Source organism: Schistocerca serialis, chromosome 3, assembly GCF_023864345.2.
Source record: "Schistocerca serialis cubense isolate TAMUIC-IGC-003099 chromosome 3, iqSchSeri2.2, whole genome shotgun sequence".
Classification (NCBI taxonomy): domain Eukaryota; kingdom Metazoa; phylum Arthropoda; class Insecta; order Orthoptera; family Acrididae; genus Schistocerca; species Schistocerca serialis.
This window is the reverse complement of record NC_064640.1, coordinates 577,537,527-577,559,410: the sequence shown is the minus strand read 5'-3', so window position 1 is coordinate 577,559,410 and position 21,884 is coordinate 577,537,527. Positions and strand designations below refer to the sequence as shown.

At 36.5% G+C, this 21,884-nt stretch overlaps 1 protein-coding gene across 2 annotated transcripts in view; it reads right to left on the bottom strand.

Moving 5' to 3' along the window:
* The window catches only part of LOC126470467 (fibulin-1-like), a 660,942-nt gene that overhangs the window by 293,865 nt on the left and 345,193 nt on the right, over positions 1-21,884 (bottom strand). The window contains exons 11-12 of one of the 2 annotated variants that reach the window (XM_050098327.1): positions 21,603-21,740; positions 8,076-8,219 (exon numbers count right to left, since the gene is read on the bottom strand). The exons of the other annotated variant lie outside the window; for it this stretch is intronic. Coding sequence (XP_049954284.1) covers positions 8,076-8,219; positions 21,603-21,740 — 282 coding nt within the window. The remainder of the gene's footprint in view (positions 1-8,075; positions 8,220-21,602; positions 21,741-21,884) is intronic. 2 annotated transcript variants of the gene reach the window in all.

Genomic DNA, 21,884 nt, shown 5'->3' with positions numbered 1-21,884 from the left:
ACAACAGGTTGCTACAACAACAACAACAACAGTACCATCAGCAACTGAAGCATCAGACAAAATATGAGTATTGTTATAATTATGAAAAATCCATAATAAACAGTGTTAACAAAAACTTATCTAGGTTCCTTGTCCTTTTTTTAACAGTGTGGCCTTGCAGCACTGATGCTAAGTACAGGATTTAAGTTAACATCTTTCAGTTTCAGTATACTGTATAACAACGTCAACAATCATGACAATAACAGAGAATATTAAGTGTGTGTGTGGGGGCAGGTGGTGATGGGGAGAGGGATCAGCCAAATCAATACAATGTGAGTGTAAAATTATATGATTCAGAAATAGACAAGAAGCCAGAACAGGACGACATAATCTCAGTACTTTTGGCAACAATGGGAGAGATGCAATCATTAATGAAAACAAACAGTGATAAGGACAACTTTATATTAGAAAGTGTAGAATCTGCTATAAAAGCAAACAGTGGATCATGAAGTGGAATAGAAATCAACAGTGATAAAGTCAATTCCAAATTAGAAAATATGGTCTCAAGAACAGGAGGGCTAGAAAAACTCATGAAAACTAACAGTGAACAGGTTAACTCCAAGTTAGAAAAACAATAAATTCCAGTTACAACTGTTTGAGAGAAACAATTAGAAATAAAGTGACAGAAATAAAACCTGCATTAGGTAATATTCTAAAAGAAACTTCTGTTAAGGTCAAACCTGTGGTCAGAGAAGAACACACAACTGAAACAGACAGTAATATTCCTGTTGTAAATGAAACAGTGTAGAATCAACTTTACTATTCGTGAACTTGCCCATTACAAAACTTAATCAAATTTCAGACAGTACAATTGTGTCAAACAATAGCAATCATATTTTACAGGAAACAAGTGTGAAAACTTTACCATCTGTGAACTTAGCTGCAATAAACTGTAACAAATCCTTAAAAAATGCTTGCAAATTCTTTAGAAAAAGAAGTATTTTTAAGAGCAGAGTTGAATTAAAGACAGAACTATAAACAGAAAACATTTAAAGGAAAATCAACATCTGTGACCCAATGTGACCAGCTAACATGTAATCATTTCCATTGCATGTTATTGTGAAAATTATAGTTCTAAGAATGTTTTGACAAACTTAAAAGCAGGATAGTGGGAATGTGCATATGTTGGCAGTGTTACTAGTAAGAACAACTAGGGCTAATCAATACACCAGTACCAAAATCTGAAGCAAATGAAAAAATGTTTCATAAAACATCTTTTGCTGTCATTCTGTCTCCTTATATTTTGTATAAGCAGTTATGTATTAAGTGGACAATGTCATAAGCTCATACATTGATGTCACAGTGGTGACACCAACTTTATTACAGTACAATAATTAACAAATTGAGAAAAGCCATGAATGTTGTAGGTGGTTATTATGTAGTCACTGTTCATACTTATGCCAGAGAATGAAATCTAAATTTGTTGCAGAGAAATTTGCCATGTATGATGTTACTGGAACAATCCATATGGTGAGATAAAAATCTGGATACGCCCCTATAAAAGTCAAACAGTGGAAGGAATCATAATGGGCTCTGGTTTGGGGTGTCTGTAAATGGGAGCGCAACTTATAAGATCTATGGCATCAGTGTTGGTCATTTTGAAGTCCACCATATTGGATTTTGGTTATGTGTTTCATATGCAAAGGGGATCATGTGGCACATAGTTTTGAACTGCCTCTTTCTCAGGAATACACATATGAAATCTGTTTTAAAATATCTTCAATTGTGTAGGAGTTATGACCTGTTAAAGTTTAGGATACTTGTCAGAGTTGGCATTACAGCATATGCTCAATATGACCTCCATTGTGCTGGACACACAGCTGGCAGGTCCTGCTGCACATGTCAAAGGATCTGTGGGTAAACAGGAGACACACGCATCCTCAATACACCAGCAAAGATGGGCTACATTATTGATTTTTAACTTATACACAATTGATTTCAAATATTCCCACAGATGAAAGTCAAGAGGTGCAAGATCAGGGGACCACGGTGGCCATTCAATAAGACCCCTCCTATCTATCCAGTGATTTCCAAACTGTTCATCCAGAAATTTTCTGACTTCAGTAGCAACCATCTTGTTGGAAGAAGGTTGAGAAATCACCCTGTGGATTCAACAGCACTGAAAGCACCCAATCATGCAGCATGTTAAGATATCTGTCCCCATTCGAGACTCCATGAATAAACAACAGACACAAAATTTCCACACCAAACCATCACTTTTTCAACACCATACAGGGATCCAACCCCGAGGGGTTTGCAGCTGACCAGTAATGATGATTCTGTTTGTTTACTTCTTGCACATAAAAATTATCTTCATCAGTGAACAACACCTGTTGTTGAAGAGCCCATTCTACAAATTGCTTCCGATGATCAGGATCATCTGCGCAACTGTAACTTGTACAGGTGCCACTGAAGTGTGTGCAACACATGCTGGATTGAATGCTGACTGGACATTGCTGTTAACCACCGCTTACTGCAATGTGGACCTTTCACAAATGATGCAACAATCACTGCAGCAGTCTGCTCATCAGTGGCTGTTCCTGGATGTCCATTATGTGACTTGTCCACCACAGAACCTGTTGCCTGAAATTTATCCAATAACTTGGATACTGTCATGTGCACATTGTCATTACTTTCAGGATGCCGGGCACTGGAGTTAGCAGCAATCACTCTGGTACTATGTCCACCACTCATTAACCCAATCTCAATGCATTTCTGCTGTGTAAGTACCACTGTGGATCATCCTAACAATGGACAGATTTGATCACTATGTAATTTCAAACTTTAACAGGTCACTACACAAATAAAGTTACCTTAAAGCAGATTTCATATGTGGATACCTGAGAAAGAGTTATTCAAAATGATGCACCATATGACATTCTTAGGGTTTGTAACACACCACCCAAATCCAAGATAGTGGATTTCACGATTGCCACTGCTGCCGCCATAGCTCCTGTAAGTTGCAGCCTCACCTGCAGACACTCCATACCAAACATCATTATGATTCCTCTCACCATTCAACTTGTGTAGGGGTGTATCCAGACACCCTGTATATGATTTATCCAACTACTATACACTAATAACCTCATTTCAAGATCACGAACTTTTTCATTGTAATCGAAATACCTATGCCTTATTAGTACAATTAAATATGGGAGTCAGACTGAAAATAAACTTAACTGTCAATATGAGAATAGTCAGCAATTATTTTTGCAATGCAGGGAAGAGTAATAACATGAAATAAAAATATAAGGTTAATTTTTGCAGTCTATGTCAATTGTCAAGTTTTGATATTGTTGGAAGAATAAGTTTAGCAGAAGTATTGTCAGATCCAAGGGTGTATTATGTGATGTTTGAAAACTGCAAGGTAATGTATTTCTTGAGTAAAAATATATGATGTTGTCATGTGTAAAATAAGTAAATCACATGTATAGCATTATTCATTTAGGGTGTTATAAGGATGAAGATTATGGCACTATGGAGATATTTGATGTTATGATGATTTAAGTAAAAGGTTGTTTGATACTAATGATAAGATACTGTGTGTAGTTATGAAAGATGACATGGTGAAATTAATGTTGCTGTAGCAGTTAAGTTTCTGAAGCACTTGTTGATGGTCAAACATATCTGTGGTATGTTCATCTCGATTAGAAACATTACAGAATTGACAAAGGAATGATCTGAATGAAGCAACTAAAGTGAAAACATGAAGTGATGATCACAATAATGTAGCTTACTATAAAAAGTTGACAACAAAATATACATCTAGTAAACTGTCTGACTTAGTACTTGCAAAATTGAGATTAAGTGAGAATATGAAACAGTTTCTTCCTGTGAGACCAACTTAAAATAATTTCTAGTTTAGAATTAAATACTCTGCAATTCTGTACAATATTTTCATTTGACATAGGTTAGACATTGAGACTAACTACATACAATTTGAGACTTAGAGTGAGTAACTATCTTACTGCTGAGAATCATTGCAGATTCTGCTTTACTGTTTTTTTGTTTTTTTCCCTGCCTCCCCCCCCCCCCCCCTCCTCCCATGGAGCTCCTAACTTAGTTGTTAATAGTCAGGATGTAAGGGATTGGAGAAAGTTTCTTTGATTATGTCACATCCTCTTCTGATTATACCTCTTTGATTATACCACATCCTCTTCTGATAAAACTGTATGGTAATATACATAAGACTGGGGAGGGAGGTAGAATTTATAAAAAAAGAGCTTGATACCCTATTATACGATGCATGTCCTTTAGGCAATGAAATATACATTTGCTTTGTCTTGAAATTAGATTTATGATTACTTGCTGTATTTATAACCTATGCATATATGATGGGAAGATATCAACAAGTTTTTTATTATGCAATGGTGTTTAATTTTAGTGCTTACTGGAATTCATACTTTACTTTATGCCTTTTCTCTTTTGTGATCAAACTTTCACATTTGTTATGTCATACCTTCAACAAAATGAATCTTAGAATAGATATATTTTCAGAGACTTATGTTTGACTGTACCTAGATGATGAAACTGGTATACAGACCATGACAAGTATAGCCAAAGTCATGATACAAGTAAGGAATATGTAGAATGGAACTGAGACCGAATGTGGAGTAAGATGACTGTACTTTAAATTTACAGTGGACTAAAATGAGTATTTGTGAGTGACAAAAACAATAATGTTTACTGAAAACAGTTGTAAAGGAAATGTTCTTGAAATCGATCTGAACTTAAGACCAGGGTGTGAAGTGACGTGTTGGGGAAAAGTAAGAAATAACTTTAAAATATTTTTGTAATAACTATGTAAATGTGTTCCTATGTCATTATCCACACAGAAACAGTGAAATTCATAGAATTACACAATTTGATGCAGCTTTGTGCATGATATTTGTGTGTGTGTGTTAAAGTGGTGGGGAGGGGGGGGGGGGGGTTACAATGGGTCTTTGCTCAGGCAATCATAGAGAATTGTAGTTGAATTGAATTGATGATACAGCCACAAATCAATCATATATTATGATACATCATCTATTCTCATTACACTAAAGCACCAAACAAACCGGTATAGGTATGTGCATTCAAATACAGAGATATATAAACAGGCAGAATACAACACTGTGGTTGGCAGTGCCTATGACAGACAATGGACAACAAGTGGCTGGCGCAGCCGTTAGATTGGTTAATGCTGCTAGAATGGCAGGTTATCAAGATTTAAGTGAGTTTGAATATGGTGTAATAGTCTGCACATGAGTAATGGGCCACAGTATCTCTGAGATAATGATGAATTGGGGATTGTCCCCTACGACCATTTCATGAGTGTGTCGTGAATATCAAGAATCTGGTAAAACATCATATCTCTGACACTGCTGTGGCTGGGGAAAGATCCTGCAAGAACCAGACCAATGACGACTGAAGAGAATCATTCAACATAACAGAAGTGCAGCCCTTCCATAAATTGCTGCAGATTTCAATGCTGGGCCATCAACAAGTGTCAGCTTGCAAACCATTCAACAAAACATCATTGAATGGGCTTTCGGAGCCAAAGGACCACTCATGTACCCCTGATGGCTGCATGACACAAAGATTTACACCTTGCCTGGGCCCATTCAACACCAACATTGGACTGCTGATGACTGGAAAAATGTTGCTTAGTTGGATAAGTCTCATTTCAAATTGAAACGAGCGGATGGACATGTACGGTATGGAGACAACCTCATGAATCCAGGCTCCATGCCTGTCAGCAGGGGACTGTTCAAGCTGGTGGAGGCTCTGTAATGGTGTGGGGCATGTGCAGTTGGAGTGATATGGGGCCCCTGATATGTCAAGATATGACTCTGACAGGTTATATGTATGTAAGTGTCCTTTCTGATCACCTGCATCCATTTATGTCCATTGTGCATTCCAATGGACTTGAGCAATTCCAGCGGAACAATGCGACACTCTACACATCCAGAATTGCTACAGAGTGGCTCCAGGAACACTCTTCTGAATTTAAACACTTCCGCTGGGCACCAAACTCACCAGACATGAACATTATTGAGCATTCTGGGATGCCTCGCAGCATCTTGTAGGGGCTCTACACGATATCAGGAAGTTGTACCAGTTTCTTTGGCTCTTCAGTCCATATTTCATAGCTTTGGTGATGCATATTGAGCATATTGATTAATATTCATGTTGGAACCTAGAATTTTTGTGCTGTTAATTTAATACGTGGTACGTAATTTTGAGAGCACAGATTATCAACATTAATAGTGACTTTGTTTAACCCTCAAGAAGGCGTGCTGTTTTTTTTATAACAAGAGCAGATGCATGGCATACTTTGTACACATGTAAAGAATAACTGTCTTTATGATACAAAAGTATACTTGAATGAGCAAAATCACAAGTTGATCTTAGTTTCATTAAACAACAAATATACATCACAAGTTGATCTTAGTTTCATTAAACAACAAACTTACATTATATGAGCTAAGTCACCATTTCATTAAACAATAATAAAATAAAAATTCTTCATATCACTGTTGCCACATATAAGTGTTATCCCACAGTAATGACCCACTCAAATCACTGAACAATGCAGTTGCATCAGATCCCAGTCAACCACTTATTCAGTTGCTAATTGTCTCTTAGACAGCTGTCTCATCGTACAATTGTGCTGCTAGCTTAGAATATGAGTCATTTTCTTGCACAGATCGTAAATATTTTTCTCACCTAGCTCACTGTTTGTTTTATACTATTGCTGCCTAACTTGGACATATGACAGTAGAACTTATCAATGCATTGACAGAAGCAATAATGAAGGAATAGGTATGGGCTCACGATTGTAAACAGGTATGCCTCAGGTTAAGGAAGAAATTGAACATATTGTCATTAAACACTTATAAGACCCAGGTACCCTCATGGTGAGATACACCCCGATCAAATTACAGAATGATGAGCTAAAACACAACAAAAACTGCAGCATCGAACAAAAAGGGGAGTATTGTTGTAATTATGAAAATTCCACAAAAAACAGAGTTAACAAAAACTGCTCTAGGTTTCTTGTCCTGCAACTAATTTAAACAGTTCTAAGTCTGGTAAACTTCCTCCAACAGAATTTCATATGGACTTTATTTTGACGGATTTTAACAATATTTTGATTACAAGCAGTATCGGTTCCCATTAGAAAGTGTAAATTGCATTGTAGAAAAGGTACAGACTGATTTCATATGAATGAAATACAAAGATTTAGATTACAAGATCAGGACATTTCTCACCACACAGATGAAGCATTGAGCACTGTGGAAAACAACATGTCACACTGAGAATTCCTGAGAACAATTCTTCTTCTGATCCCAAATACTGAGGAGCTGGGGTAGGTGGTTATGGTTGGTGAAGCAGAACAGCATGGGCATAGGAGTATGAACACATGTATGGCACTTGAAGATGCAAACTAAGGTACTGGCAGACTCATATGCTGGTGGGAGGAAGATGGCAAAAGCAAGATAAAAGGAGGTCATATGAAACGAGGAAATATGACACAATGAGACAGAAATGGCAAGGGATGAACAGCATGTTAAGTTGCAAATGAAGCAAACAGAAGGCAGAAATGTTAATCAAGATGGAACAGAGAACGAAGGGTAGGGATGGGACAGAAAAAATGCCAAGGGTGAAGACAGAACAGGAAACTAGAAAAAGGATTAAGTCAGATGGAGGAAACGAACTGGTAGAGGTTGAATCCATAAGGATTATGAGAGCATATTTTATACGGAACCCATTTTGTTAATAATGCCTTGCTCATTTAAGCAGTTTAACAACTCCATTAAAAAATCATCTCATTGATTATACTAAAAGATAACTGCAAAATTTCTTGTTGCTGGAGCCCCATACTAGTGATTTTTGATATATTCAAACAAAACTGACACATTCTTTATTGTTTCAGGTATTTTTACAGAGCATGATTTCAAACTGCATCTACAGCTGGTATCTCTCTTATTGATGAGTAAGAGAATCAGTTAAAATTTGCGTAAATGATAAATATATATCAGACTACTATTTACCTTCACACTGACGTGTATTTGCATTTATCTGATAACCATCTGGACAGGTGGGTGGTCTGCAGACAAAGCTTCCAGGTGTATTCACGCAAATGTCTCCAGTTTCCAATGAACAGTTATGTAAGTTACTTATACACTCATTTATATCTGCAAATCATAAATATTGTTACTGTTATTTTCAACTGAAGATCTTTAAATAATGTCTTATTGAGAAAGAAAATCAACTCTTTAATTGACTCACATGATAAACTGAAGCATGATGGGGCTGGATATTGGAAAGAAAAAAATATATATTTAATTTTAATCCACTGTATATTATGGAATTACCTACATTTGTGCAAAACCGAAAATCCTTGTTTTCGAGATCTAGTTTACTGTCTCAAGATGGTCTCAATATCTATGAGGCCTTGACTGTTGAGAACTGAGGGAAAATATATCAAACACTTCAAGGGGAAAGAAGGAGATATCAACACAAAAATAATTCACAATTAAAACAGAAACTAATACACTGAGTTTTTAATGTTTAGGACAACTGATGACAATGAACAGATGGACAGCAAAAGAAATAGAAAGAGCAGTTAAAAGAGGCTGTAGTGCTTTTGGTAAATTAAATGGAGTTTGCAAAACTAAGCTTCCAATGTACAAACTTTACAGTTAGTTTTAATTACCAGTTTTTACTTATGGCAGAGAGATATGGACTTTTAATTCACCATTCAAAAATAAGTGTTTGTCAGTGAGAAGTGCAGAGATGCATGTTGGTAGTGCTATGAGAGGTGGGAAAAACAACTAAACCAGCGAATAGACAGGAGAAGAAAATGAAATCATGACCATAATTAAAAATGAAATGGAGCTGGTCAGGAGATGTAGCCAGGTGAATGGATGGTAGATGGATAAGGGAAATAACGAAAGACCAAAGTGATGACATAATGAATGGTGGATATATGACATTATAAAACATACAGGAACAACATGGACTGTATAGAGGAATGTTGGAAACAGTCTGTAAAGCTTGTAAGGGTGTTGCAGGGAAGGTTGTGCTGAGTAATAATTGTTAAAAAACTAATACATTGTGGAATTTCTGAGTTAATTAAGACTGAAGTTAGCCAATAAGGGTATTGTGCATGCAAATTGAAGTGGCCCACTAGATACAATTAGTGTCAGTTGTTCTCATAGTGTAGATGATAGCACACAAGGCTGCTCAGCCTTTGGTTTTATTCAGTCCTTACTACCATCTCACAACCAACTTTTGTATTACTTTCTTGTTTGGTTTTGGGAAACCATATGAAGAATGCCATCCCTAGCGTGCCTCTTGAATTTGCATGTGCAGTGACCTGACTGGATAACTGCAATCTAACTAACTTGGAAACAGTGAAATATACCAATTTTTTTCTTAACAATTATTTCTCAGCACAATCTACCTTAAGTCACTCTTACAAGCTTTCCAGACTGTTTCTGACCACACTGTGCAGCTGAAGCTGAAATGTATAGAAAAGTATAGAGTAGGCCTTTGGTCTTTATTTAGTAGTGGAGATCAAACTGCTGTTGCTGTTGACAGTGATGATATCAAAATATTAAATCAAACAGAATTACACACATATAAATTCATTTCATTTATTTATCCAAAATTATCTGCGTACACAAGTGTGTACACGCAAAACACACACACACACACACACACACACACACACACACTTACAAGAAGTACAGAAAATTTGATAGTAATATTGCAGTAAAGAAACAATTTCTTTGATATATCTACAAAAGAACTTGAACTACTTGCATCAGGAGATTTTGCACTGGCCAGCTTCAAGTCTTTTGCATTTCACATTTTCTAAAAATTTGCTACTGAATAGAAGCAGTGATCTAATAAAACTATCCTTAAGGATTTACTGAAAAGAGAAAATAATGAAATAATGATTATCTTGTGTGGAAGACTATTGTAAATTTGTAACAAACAATTTGTAATGGAAGTTTTAAAAGCAGATATTTTTACTGACTGGACATGAGACTTTTATTTTTGGCTCTGTATCATGCTCATGGGTATTACAAGGTTCTAGCATATTCATACAGTGGAGTGACATGATGGCGACTAGAAAAATTGGCTTACAAGTATCTGTTGGTTGAGTATGTTAGATTGCTCTTACAGTTATTTTCTGAGTTAAGAAAATGACAGAACTATAGTCCTTTCAAAATAACTTCAGCATTGACACTTTGGCAGGAACATGCAAGTGGCAGTGGAGGCAATTGCATCCTTTCAGGCTGGAGCAACTGTGGTTATTATATATAACTGGTGGTGACCTGGCAAAGACCTACCACATGTACCCGATTGCATGGATGGTCCATCGAAGTTGGTTTGTGGATTGCAAGGAGCATGTTTATACATTGTTTTTCCTATGAGTTTACTAGAACATGAGAATAAGGCAGGTGCTCCATAGCTTTGTACATCTGTTTTGTTTCCTTTTTTATGAATAGGCACCAATTTGGCAGTTTTTAGACAGTCTGAAAATGTGCCTACCAGAAAAGATGAGTTGACTGCATCTGCACGATAAAATGTTTGTAATGTGTCGCTTTATTATGTTACTCTGGAATACTATCAATTACCGATGACATTTTCTTAAAGTTGCAGCCAACTTTCATGTAGATTTACTTCAGAAAGATATACTGGAGAGACACAAGTGTGTGATTTGTTTTTCTGTTTGTTTGTTCTACCTCTTGAGGCATGGGCTATTAAACTGTTTGTGATATCTGCATAACAATGATGGAAAAGATATGCCATGTGTTAGGGGTCAGTAACTGTCATGTTGTCATGATTCAGATTGACATTTTAAGGGATATTTTACATTCTTCCTTCTTTATTACATTCAAAGCTGCGTGGCTTTTACTTTCTGAATCTGATATACACTTATCAGTGGCCCTTTTCCTATTTTACATGGTGTATAGCTTTCCTGTAGGCATGAATGTATTTATGAATCTAACTGTTCAGATAAGGGGGCATTTTACTGTATTTTATTGCATTTGAAAAATTCTTTTTTCCCCAACTGTCAGAATTTTGATATGTTTTGTTAAGCATCCCTTTACTCTTGGACTTTTGCCTCTTATTACTTGTGTTTTAAGTGAGAAGAACTGCAAAATAATAGTTGAAAGTACTAGAGAATTTCTCAAAATTTTTATTGGTGTCTAATATTTCTGGAACTTCTTCTCATCTCTCTATTGACAATAGGGAATAGAATATTTGCATGTCATGTTACCGTATCTTCTTACTGTTACAGTTCTTTAAACATTCTGAAAGGGCAGCAAGTAGCATGGAAGGAAAACAAATTAGGTTTCACAATCACTAAGACTCGAGCTTTGAAAGACTTGCACTCAAATAAGCCAAAAGACATACATATAACACTTTTTACAGAATTTATGGATTCATTAGGGAAAGTGGCACCAAATGACTATTCAAGTTGGTGTGTAGAACCTATGAGACTGGAGACATACCATCAGATTTTTTAAAACACACCAACCACACAATTCTAAAGATAGCAAGGGCAGATAACTGACAGAATTATCATGCAATGAACACCCAGTCCCCAAGTGAAGAAAATTTCTGACCCAACCAGCAATTGAACCTGGAACACCATGATTTAGAGGCACTGATTGTTAATTGCAGGCTTGGCTTTAGGAAAGATAAAGGTAACTGAGAGGTAGTTCTGACATTGTGCTTGATAATGGAAGCGTGATTTAAGAAAAAGCATTAGACAATGCAAAATGGTGCAAAAGTCTGAATTTCTCAGAAAAATAGTTATAAGCTGTAGAAAAGTCTGTTAGTATACAATAAATATATGAACCCAGAAGGAGCAGTAAGAATGGAAGACCAAGAATGAAGCACTTGGATTACAAAGGGTGTAAGACAAGGATGTAGCCTTTCTCCCCTACTGTTCATTCTGTACTTCAAAAAAGCAATGGCAGAATAAAACATATGCTCAGGGGTGGGATTAAAGTTCAAGATGGAAGGATATCAATGATAAAATTCGCTCATGACACTGCTATCCTCAGTGAAAGTGAAGAAGAATTTCAGGGCACACTGAATGGAATAAAAAGTCTAACAATCAGAGAGTATGGATTAACAGTAATCTGAAGAAAAATAAAAGAAATGAGGAATGGCAAAAATAAGCTTACTGATGAAGTTGACATCAAAGTTCATGACCCCGAAGTATCCAAAGTTAAGGAATTCCAAGTTTTTCCGTGGTCAGAGGTTGGTGATTCCACACCTTTATATTCAAGTAATGAAAAGCCACTCCAATTTGTAATACAACCTGTAATAAGTCCACAACCAGTTTCAGCCTTCACATCAGGCCATTTTTAAGAGGATCTGAAAACTATGCTGTAGGGAATGAATGTCTTTTGACATTGATTCTCTAGAGCAAAATTTTCAGATGCACTTGAAAATGGCCTGATGTAAAGGCCAAAAATGGTTGTGGACATAATAACATTTTTATTAGCAACTGAATTGGCTTTTCATTAATTAAGGAAATCTGCTAACTACAAAGCAAAATACAGGAATTCTGCTGACTACAAAGCAAAATAATGTATGACAGATGAAGCAAACAGGGCATAAAAAGCAAACTAGCAAAGGAAAAGAGGGCATTCCTGGCAAAGGATGTCTGCTAGTATCAAACATTGGCCTTAATCTGAGGGAGAAATTCTTTGTATGTATGTCAGGGGCATAGCATTATGTAGAAGTGAAGCATGGACTGTGCTGGAAACAGAGAAGAGAACTGAAGCATTTTATATGTGGTGTTATATTCCTGGCCAAGAGAAGTCTGCTAGCATCAAACAGAGGAAGCAATTTCTCAGAATATACGTTTGGAGCACAGCATTCTATGGTAATGAAACATGTACTGTGATGACACCAATACAGAACACAATTTAAGCATTTGAGAAGTGGTGCTACAGACAATTTTTGAAAATTAAGTGAACTGATAAGGTAAAGAATGAGGAGGTTCTCTGCAGAATCAGTGAGGAAAACATGGACAAAAGAAGGGTTGGATATAGGACATCTGTTAAGACATCAAGGAATAACTACCATGGTACTAGAGGGAGCTGTAGAGTGTAAAAGCTGTAGAGAAAGACAGAAACTGGAATACATCCAACAAATAACTGAGGACATAGGTCACAACTGCTGCTCTAAGATGAAAAGGTTTGCACAGGAGAGGAATTCATGGTGAGTTTCATCAAACCAGTCAGAAGACTCATGACTAATATAAAAAAAAATAAAAAAGAATGCTGAAAATTTGGTGGACTGACAAGATACCAAAGAGAAGGTCCACACAACTGAAGAGAATAGAAATATGTGGAGACCACTGACAAGAAGCAGGGAAAGATTGATACGACATGGATTAGACATCAGGAAGTAATGCCCATAGTACTAGATGGAGAAGTAGAGGGTAAAAACTGTAGGGAAAGATAAAGATTCAAATACATCAAACTAATCGAGAATGAGATTTTCATTCTGCAGCAGAGTTTCACATTCAACTAATAACTGAGGGCACTGGGTGCACATTTTACACAAGAGAGGAAGTCATTGTGGGCCACATCAAACCAGCCAGCTGATTGATGGGCAAAAAAACTTATATTTACACAATTTGCAGTAAAACTTGTATTTACAAATGCCTGATTGAGGGCAGTAGCCATAGTTTTACTTATTCTTATTGTGGATGTTATTGTTTGTTTTAAGTTGAAAGTATCTGTGATGTTCAGCAACAGTTCTTTCTTTCTGCTGGTTCCAAGAAAAGCCATGTTGAAATCTCCACACAGCACTATTGATTTCCTGTCTAGATGAAATCCATTATGCATGAGTCATAATTTCAATTAGGTGATCAATAGATACATTTGAATCACTGACTTCAACAAGTGTTAGCAAAAAGTTGCTTTTTGAATTGAGATGCTGAAAGTTATCTGTAGTGTTACAGTTCAAGCCTTGTTTGATTAAAATTACTTTTAAGATATTGTTGAAACTTAGTGAAGAAATATGCTGAAAGAGAAACATACATTGCATACAATGTACAGCATTATATCAGTGTTGCTTTTCTCTCTCTCTCTCTCTTTCTCCCCCCCCCCCCCCTCCCTCTCTTCATCTCTCTCTCTCTCTCTCTCTCTCTCTCTCTCTCTCTCTCTCTCTCTCTCTCTCTCTCTCCCCCCCCCCCTCCCCTCCATTTTTTTGGATGCACTAAAATCCTTACCACTTGTACACTATCATTTCACTTTCAAATTTTAATTTTTCATTGTCAGGGATGCTAGACTCTGAGAAGCTCATCTGTAGAAACCAGCACAGTTTTAGGAAACAGCAGTCATGCGAGACACAGCTGGCTCTCTTTGTGCATGATATACAACAAGCTCTAGACACCGGCTCCCAGGTTGATGCCATATCCCTCGACTTTCGAAAGGCATTCGACTCAGTTCCACACTGTCGCTTGCTCCAAAAAGTGTGCACTTATGATCTATCTGATGACATATGCAGTTGGATAGAAAGTTTTTTAACAGACAGAGAGCAGTATGTTGTCCTGAATGGGGAGACTTCAACAGAAACAAGCAGAACATCAGTTGTGCCCCACAGCAGCATAATAGGTCTACAGATTTTTATCATTTACTTAAGCAATCTGGATGATGGTACTGACAGCAGCATTAGAATGTTTGCTGATGATGCTGTAGTATACAGGAAAGTAGTATCACATGAAAGTTGTGAACAAATCAATGAGGTTTTCCAGAAAACAAATGCTTGGTGTAACGACTGGCAGTTATCTCTCAATATTAGTAAGTGTAACCTACTGTGTATAACAAAGCAAAAATCCCCATTAATGTACAAGTACAAAATAAATGCCCAGTCTTTGGAAGTGGTAACTTCTATCAAGTATCTGGGTGTGACTATTGGAAATGATCTCAAATGGAACAATGAGAATACACAACTAACAGATAAGGTGAACCCTAGATTGTGGTTTATTGGTAGAATCCTGAAGCAATGCATTCCTTCAACAAAGGATATTGCTTACAATACTTTAGTTCGTTCAGTCTTACAATATTGTTTGTCTGTATGGGACCCTTACAAGTTGAGTCTGATTCAAGTGATTGAGAAGGTCCAAAGAAGAGCGGCAAGATTTGTGACAGTTACATTTAGCCATCATAAGAGCATTACAAATCTCACAGAAAGTTTGAAGTGGGACACACTTGCAGATATACAACATGCTAAAAGGAAGGGGCTGCTCACTAAATTCCAAAATCCAATCTTCAACGAGGACGTAGAGCATATATTATTACCAACAACTTTCATATTGCACAATGATAAGGGAAATCAGAGCTTGTACTGAGGCATTCAGACCGTCATTTTTTCCTTGCATGATGCGAGAGTGGAACAGAGGGGGAAGGGAGGGCGGGATATGACTTTGGCACAAATAGTGCCTTCTGCCACACACTGCTAGGTGGCTTGCGGAGTATACATCTAGATACGTAGATGTAGAAGAGAGCTACTGGAATCTCAGATTAAAGGGCACTGGGGATCAGCCGATGCTCACAAAGCCTTCACACATATCTGGACTGTGGAACTATACAACTATCAGAGAGAGAGAGAGAGAGAGAGAGAGAGAGAGAGAGAGAGAGAGAGAGAGAGAGAAACCGCAACTTTCAATGCCACTGATTCCATGGCACATTCCTCACAATCTTTCATAATGAAGCATCAATAACAGGTGACAACGGGTTCCCCATCGTAACTTCAATAGATGACAATGGCTTCCCCATTGTAACTTCATTTGTCTGTTCATGAACTGGTTATACTTTTGAGATTGTTACATGTGTAGTTCACTGTGTCTGCTGAATTTATGTTGCAGTTTATTAGACTTGTCTGGTAAATAGTGTGCACATAAGACTTTTACAACTTTTTGTATTTGTATTTCTACACTCACATATCTTCATTTAATATAGTAATAATTTATTCTTCGCTGTCCATGTTAAATTGGAAATTTAATTTCAATCCACAACATTGCATGTGAAGCCACATTATTTTCCCTTTTGATCTGATTTTGCAGAGATTATGAGATACACAGATTTATGTTTCACACAAATGGTTCCTTTAGAGGTTCATTTTTTGTAGTAGCATTATTTGTATCCTTCTGTTTGAACATTATCTACAGACAATGTTGATGCTATACTTCCTTTTCAGATTCAAACTTATATTTTTTTAGTCACTTTGTTAATTATAGGCATTTTGATATGAAATGTGTTTTTTGATAATAATTCACAATCATAATTTTACAAATACAGCACACTTCCAAACTATTGCTGATAATATTTTTAAAACTAAGACTCCCACTGTTAATATTCAGAGTAGACAACATGGTGACTGTGTCTGTAGATTACCCACTTCTTTTGCTAATTTGTCAGTTTCCGTACTGAGAAAATAATTTTCACCAGTTATGCTTACACATAATAGTGATAGTTCAAGTTTTTCACTTTCGTTGTTTACTTAACATTTTTCTGCACCATGAAATGTATGTGCGACTATCTCCATGAATCCCTTCACTGAGGGATCAATGTTTCCACAACAAAAATGAAAAATACTATTAAATAGCACACAGATAATATTATTAAAAGACACCTCTAATAAAACAAGAACAAAAAACACATCATGCCTGAACCATCCACTTCTTTTCTGTGTTTAGAATCTATTGGCAATGAAGCCCTTTGTGTTAACTGATGGCTATATGATAACAGCAGACAGAAAAAATGAAGGACTAGTAAAAAAAAGTGTTGTAAAAATACTTAATATCAAGATAGTTTGCATTCATCAAATAAAACACATTAGTTTTCGTATCTACCCTACTTTCCTTGTTAAATGCCCTTTGCATCACAACTTTGGGCTTTATAGCAGGTGGATCTATCATTTGAGGACTGTTAAAAAATTCCAGAACTTTGTCCACAAGAATTTTCTATGCTTACCTTTTACTTTTTGTGCCTGATCTCCTTTGAAATACTCTACTCCATAGTTGATACACCACTCCCAATGTCATTTCCACTGCCAGATGCAGCCTTGCTATGCCTCTTGCTGGATCATGTGAAGCACAGTCTGCAAATTTTTTTTATCTTGTCTATTGTTGCAAATCTTCATCCTTTCTGCAGGGTTTTCAACTTTGGAAATAAAAAAAAAAAGGTCCACGTGGGCCAGGTCTGGAGATTACAGAGGATGAGACAGCACAGCTATTTCATTTTCTGTGCAATAGTTGTGGCCAGAAGGTATGAATGTGTGGGTGCACTATTGTGTTGCATGGGCCATGGATTGTCTCACCACATTTCAGGCCATTTCTTTCTCACATTTTCTCACAGGTGTCACAATACATCCGAATAGTACCATCAATTAACTGTGTGTCCTTGTGCTACAAATTCATGATGAACTAATCCTTCAAAATCAAAGACGCTATCAGCATGACTCTGACATTTGACCTGACATCATGAGGTTTTTTTGTCTTGGAGAATATTTCCCGACCTATTGTGAAGATTGAACATTGGTGTCAACATCACAACCATAGGTCCACGTCTCATCACTAGCTATGATCTCTTAAGGAACATCTCATTCTCATTTGTGAATCCAAAAGCTTCACTCATGAGCCAAGGGACAAACTTGGCGGCAACACGATGCATTACAAGATGCTGTGTCAGGATTCCATGAAATGTTATGGTCTTCTGCAGTCTCTCAGACAGTCAATCTTCAATTGGCATACAAACTTTAATTAGCATTCGTGACATGAGCGACATCAGTAGATGTCGAACGGTGTCCTGAACAAGGATCATCTTTAACTTCCATCTGGCCATTTTTAAACCATATGTACCATTTGTAACACTGAGTAAAGCTTAAGTACTCATCACTGTAGACTTCCTGCATCATTTGGTGTGTCTCGTAAGTTTCATGCAAAATTTAATGCAGACGCTTTGCTCCTCTAACTCTGCCATCTCCAAATTCACAAACTGTGTGACATAGCATTCCACTCAGTACAGCATTGAACCATAACTAACAGACATATAACAATGAAACTTTAAGCAGTTACACATTAAACACATGCATGTGCATGGATGCCAAATGCATTTAGCTCCAATGCGCCATTGCCTCAAAATTACAAATGTTCTGGAATTTTTTGAACAGCCCTCGTATAAAAATAATGAAATGAGTTCATTCATTTGCCTAAATCACTGTGCATGTAAAATTATCTTTGTCCTTTTGTCTCCCTGCAGTTCATTAGAGATGTGAACTTAAATTTGGGCTATTATATTCTATTATTCTTTGCAATGCATTTTGCATAACTCGTTTCTTTCTTAAACCAGGGTTCCCACTTCATTTCTCACACATCAGTTTATTTTATATTAATTATTAATGTATCATGCTTTTTGAGCCATTTAAGACATGATAACTTTGTCATCCCTTGGTAGGATGCTACGGCATTTAAAAATTAAAATCTGAAAAATGTGAATATTCAAAATGTATATTTTCATGCTGCAAATAGGCATTTTGTGCGTAAAAGGAGTCAGATAATTTATGTTTAGTTTTATACATGAGATAAAATGTAACTTGGGTAAAATGGACGTTATAGTATCCTGAACCGAATATTAAAACCACAGTCATAAAGTAGTTAAAATCTGTTTACACTGTGGGCAAACTTAGCAGATATAGTAATTTAATGAAAATTTATAGCGCATGACTGGTGAAGAGAATTTACACAAAAATTAGTAAGACTTGGGTGTCAGAAGATACATTGAAAATTTTAAACTTAGTTTTGCATTTGAATGGCTTCCCCTGGACACAATATAATTTGCAGAAAATATTAAAATTATTTCACAGCTATGGGACAGGTTCTTCTTAGTACTTTATAAAAGTGATTATATAGAGAATGACACTGGGACTAAAGCAAGAGAGAAGTAGATGCCATTTAGCAGGCACCCATGAAGAAATCATAAGATTAAGGTAGGCTAGGAAGAAGGATTCAGTTCGTTTCTTTATTAACCACTTATAGTGCAATAGGTTTGGACATTAATAACAATTTTTACATAGAAGAAACATTCTTAAATACTAATGTCAATAGTTTTGATTTCAAATAGCTATGATATCCTGTAAAATGCATGTTTTGGTAAGCAGTCATAAATCTTAACTTTGAAAATATTATAAAACAGGGACTGTGCATATATCAGAAATTTAATGAAACATTTTAAACCTGTTATTTTATGTTAGTTTGCAGTTTATGTGCCGGCCGCGGTGGCCATGCGGTTCTGGTGCTGCAGTCCGGAACCGCGGGACTGCTACGGTCGCAGGTTCGAATCCTGCCTCGGGCATGGGTGTGTGTGATGTCCTTAGGTTAGTTCGGTTTAAGTAGCTCTAAGTTCTAGGGGACTTATGACCTAAGATGTTGAGTCCCATAGTGCTCAGAGCCATTTGAACCATTTGCAGTTTATGTCAGCCTGTTTCTTGGCATATTGAAATCTTGTTTGAGTTTACTGTTGTGAAGGCATGTATTCTCTCTGGTATTGCTCTCACTTAATGCCACTTTTGACATTAAGCAATGCTGTACAGATGTATAGGTTTGCAACTGTCACTATACTGGGCTTGATAAAGAGGGGTTAAGTTTTATTTTACTCATTACTCTGATTACTTTCTTTTCAATGTTCAGATTTTCACTGACATAACAAGAATGTCACCATATCAGTATGACATAGGAAATTTTTGACAGGAAAAGGCCAAGCTATGCTATTTTCAGATATTATTTTGTGTGACCGCATCTGTCAGTTCCTGCATGAGATGGCACACACTAGTTATTATCTTGCAGACATGGCTAACATGTTCCTCCCTGTTTCATCTGGAATCAATGTAAAACCATAACAATTTTACTGATTTACTTTCTGCAGTTTTAGTTAAACCCAGAAATGGTTCAAATGTTTTACCAGAACTACAAAGATTCAAAGAAAATCTGCATAACACACTACTGAATTAGCTCCTACATGTAAGGTAAATTATTAACGTCAATGATGAACAGAAAAAGATCACACATTTCCTTCAGAGAAGAACATAATTTTTTTAATGAGATGAACTGTCTCTTGTTGTTTAAATAGGTCTTGATTATAGCTAAAGGTGGGTTTTGCATGGCATAAAATTCCAGTTCTGGAAGTAGGGTGTCAAAGGTTATACAGTCAAAGACTTTGCTGAGATTATACAGTACAACAGATACCAAAGCTTTATTTTCATATGCAGTTACCATCTGGTTAACAATAGCAGTGACAGAAGGGTGAACTGATAGAGGTACTCAAAGTACCCTACGCCACACACCGTCGGGTGGCTTGTGGAGTATGGATGTAGATGTACATGTAGACAGCAATAATGGTATTTTTACCATGTTGGAATTAAAACTGTCTGTTGGAGAGGAGATCAAAGTAGTTATTTAGTGGGTTGTACATAAGTAACCCAAAAACTTTGGAGAAAATAGGAGCAGCAGTAATTGGTCATTAGTTTTTGAACAGATGCTTATCTGCCTTTTTAAAGGTTGATATAACTAACAGTTTTGGGTTCATCAGGGACAACTCCTGATTCTAAACATGTTCTTCTGGAGTTGGAGAACCTTGACATAGCTTTTATAATACCTTTGGGGGTGACAACATTCCAGTGGAAGGCAAACCTTCTGTGTGGCTCAGTACAAAGCAGACCTAATGCACATCTGCCATTTTCCTTGATTATGTTTTCCATCACGCTAACTGAAGTTAGAAAGTACTCGTTTACTCCTTTTGGGTCCCATACTGCATCTTGTGAGTGGAAATGGAAATTTTCTTGATTGATATGGCATAAGCAGTTATTGGGTGCACCTCTTAAATAATATTCACGAGTTTGTCTTTATTTCACATTCATAAGCTCCAATTACCTTCCGACACACTTCTTCACCTTGTTTGTCTAAATCAATAACAGAATTAAATATACAATATTACTGAGTTGGTAGATAATATTACATATTAAAATGTCATACCATAAATTGAGATTAATAGAAATACCAAGATGCAATAAAATTAAATGTTGGAGGATTGATCATTACTAATAGAATAGACAAGCCACCTATCAGCAGACAAGCATAATATACAAGGGATGATAATGTAATAAGCTTTTAGATAAAGAGTATCTTCAGCTAGCCGCCCCCCCCCCCCCCCCCAACCTAACCCTCTTAATTCCCCTGCACACCCACCAACTTTCCGTTTTTCCGTTTCATCCCCCCACCCCCCCACCCCCCCCAATTGCAGTATCATAAAAATGATGCTGACTTAATTCAATACTAACAGTAGGGAAATAAGATAAGAGTGGAGTCTGAAGGAGTTTAGTAGCTAACTGGGATGATCAGTAGTGCATTAGATGTATCCAAAAAAAATTTTTTAATGACAACAGATATTTAAGAAAAAATTTTTATTTAAAATTATATTAATAAGAAATAAGTAAAAAAAAAATATACTGGTGAAAGATAAATTCAGCTAACTTACCAGTACACTGCCTAATAAATTCATCATACTGGAAGCCCGGCATACATTTTATTTCACATTCATAAGCTCCAATTACATTCCGACACACTTCTTCACCTTGTTTGCATCCATGGATGTTTTCCATACACTCATCAACATCTGCACAGAATGACATGAATACTTTAAAATAGCAAGATCAACATTTGCTCCACTGTTCCAATAGACTGGTACTGTGGAAATTAACTCCATGCTCAATAAATCAATTTGTACATGGGTATACTGTGTAAAGTTGTTTACCATACA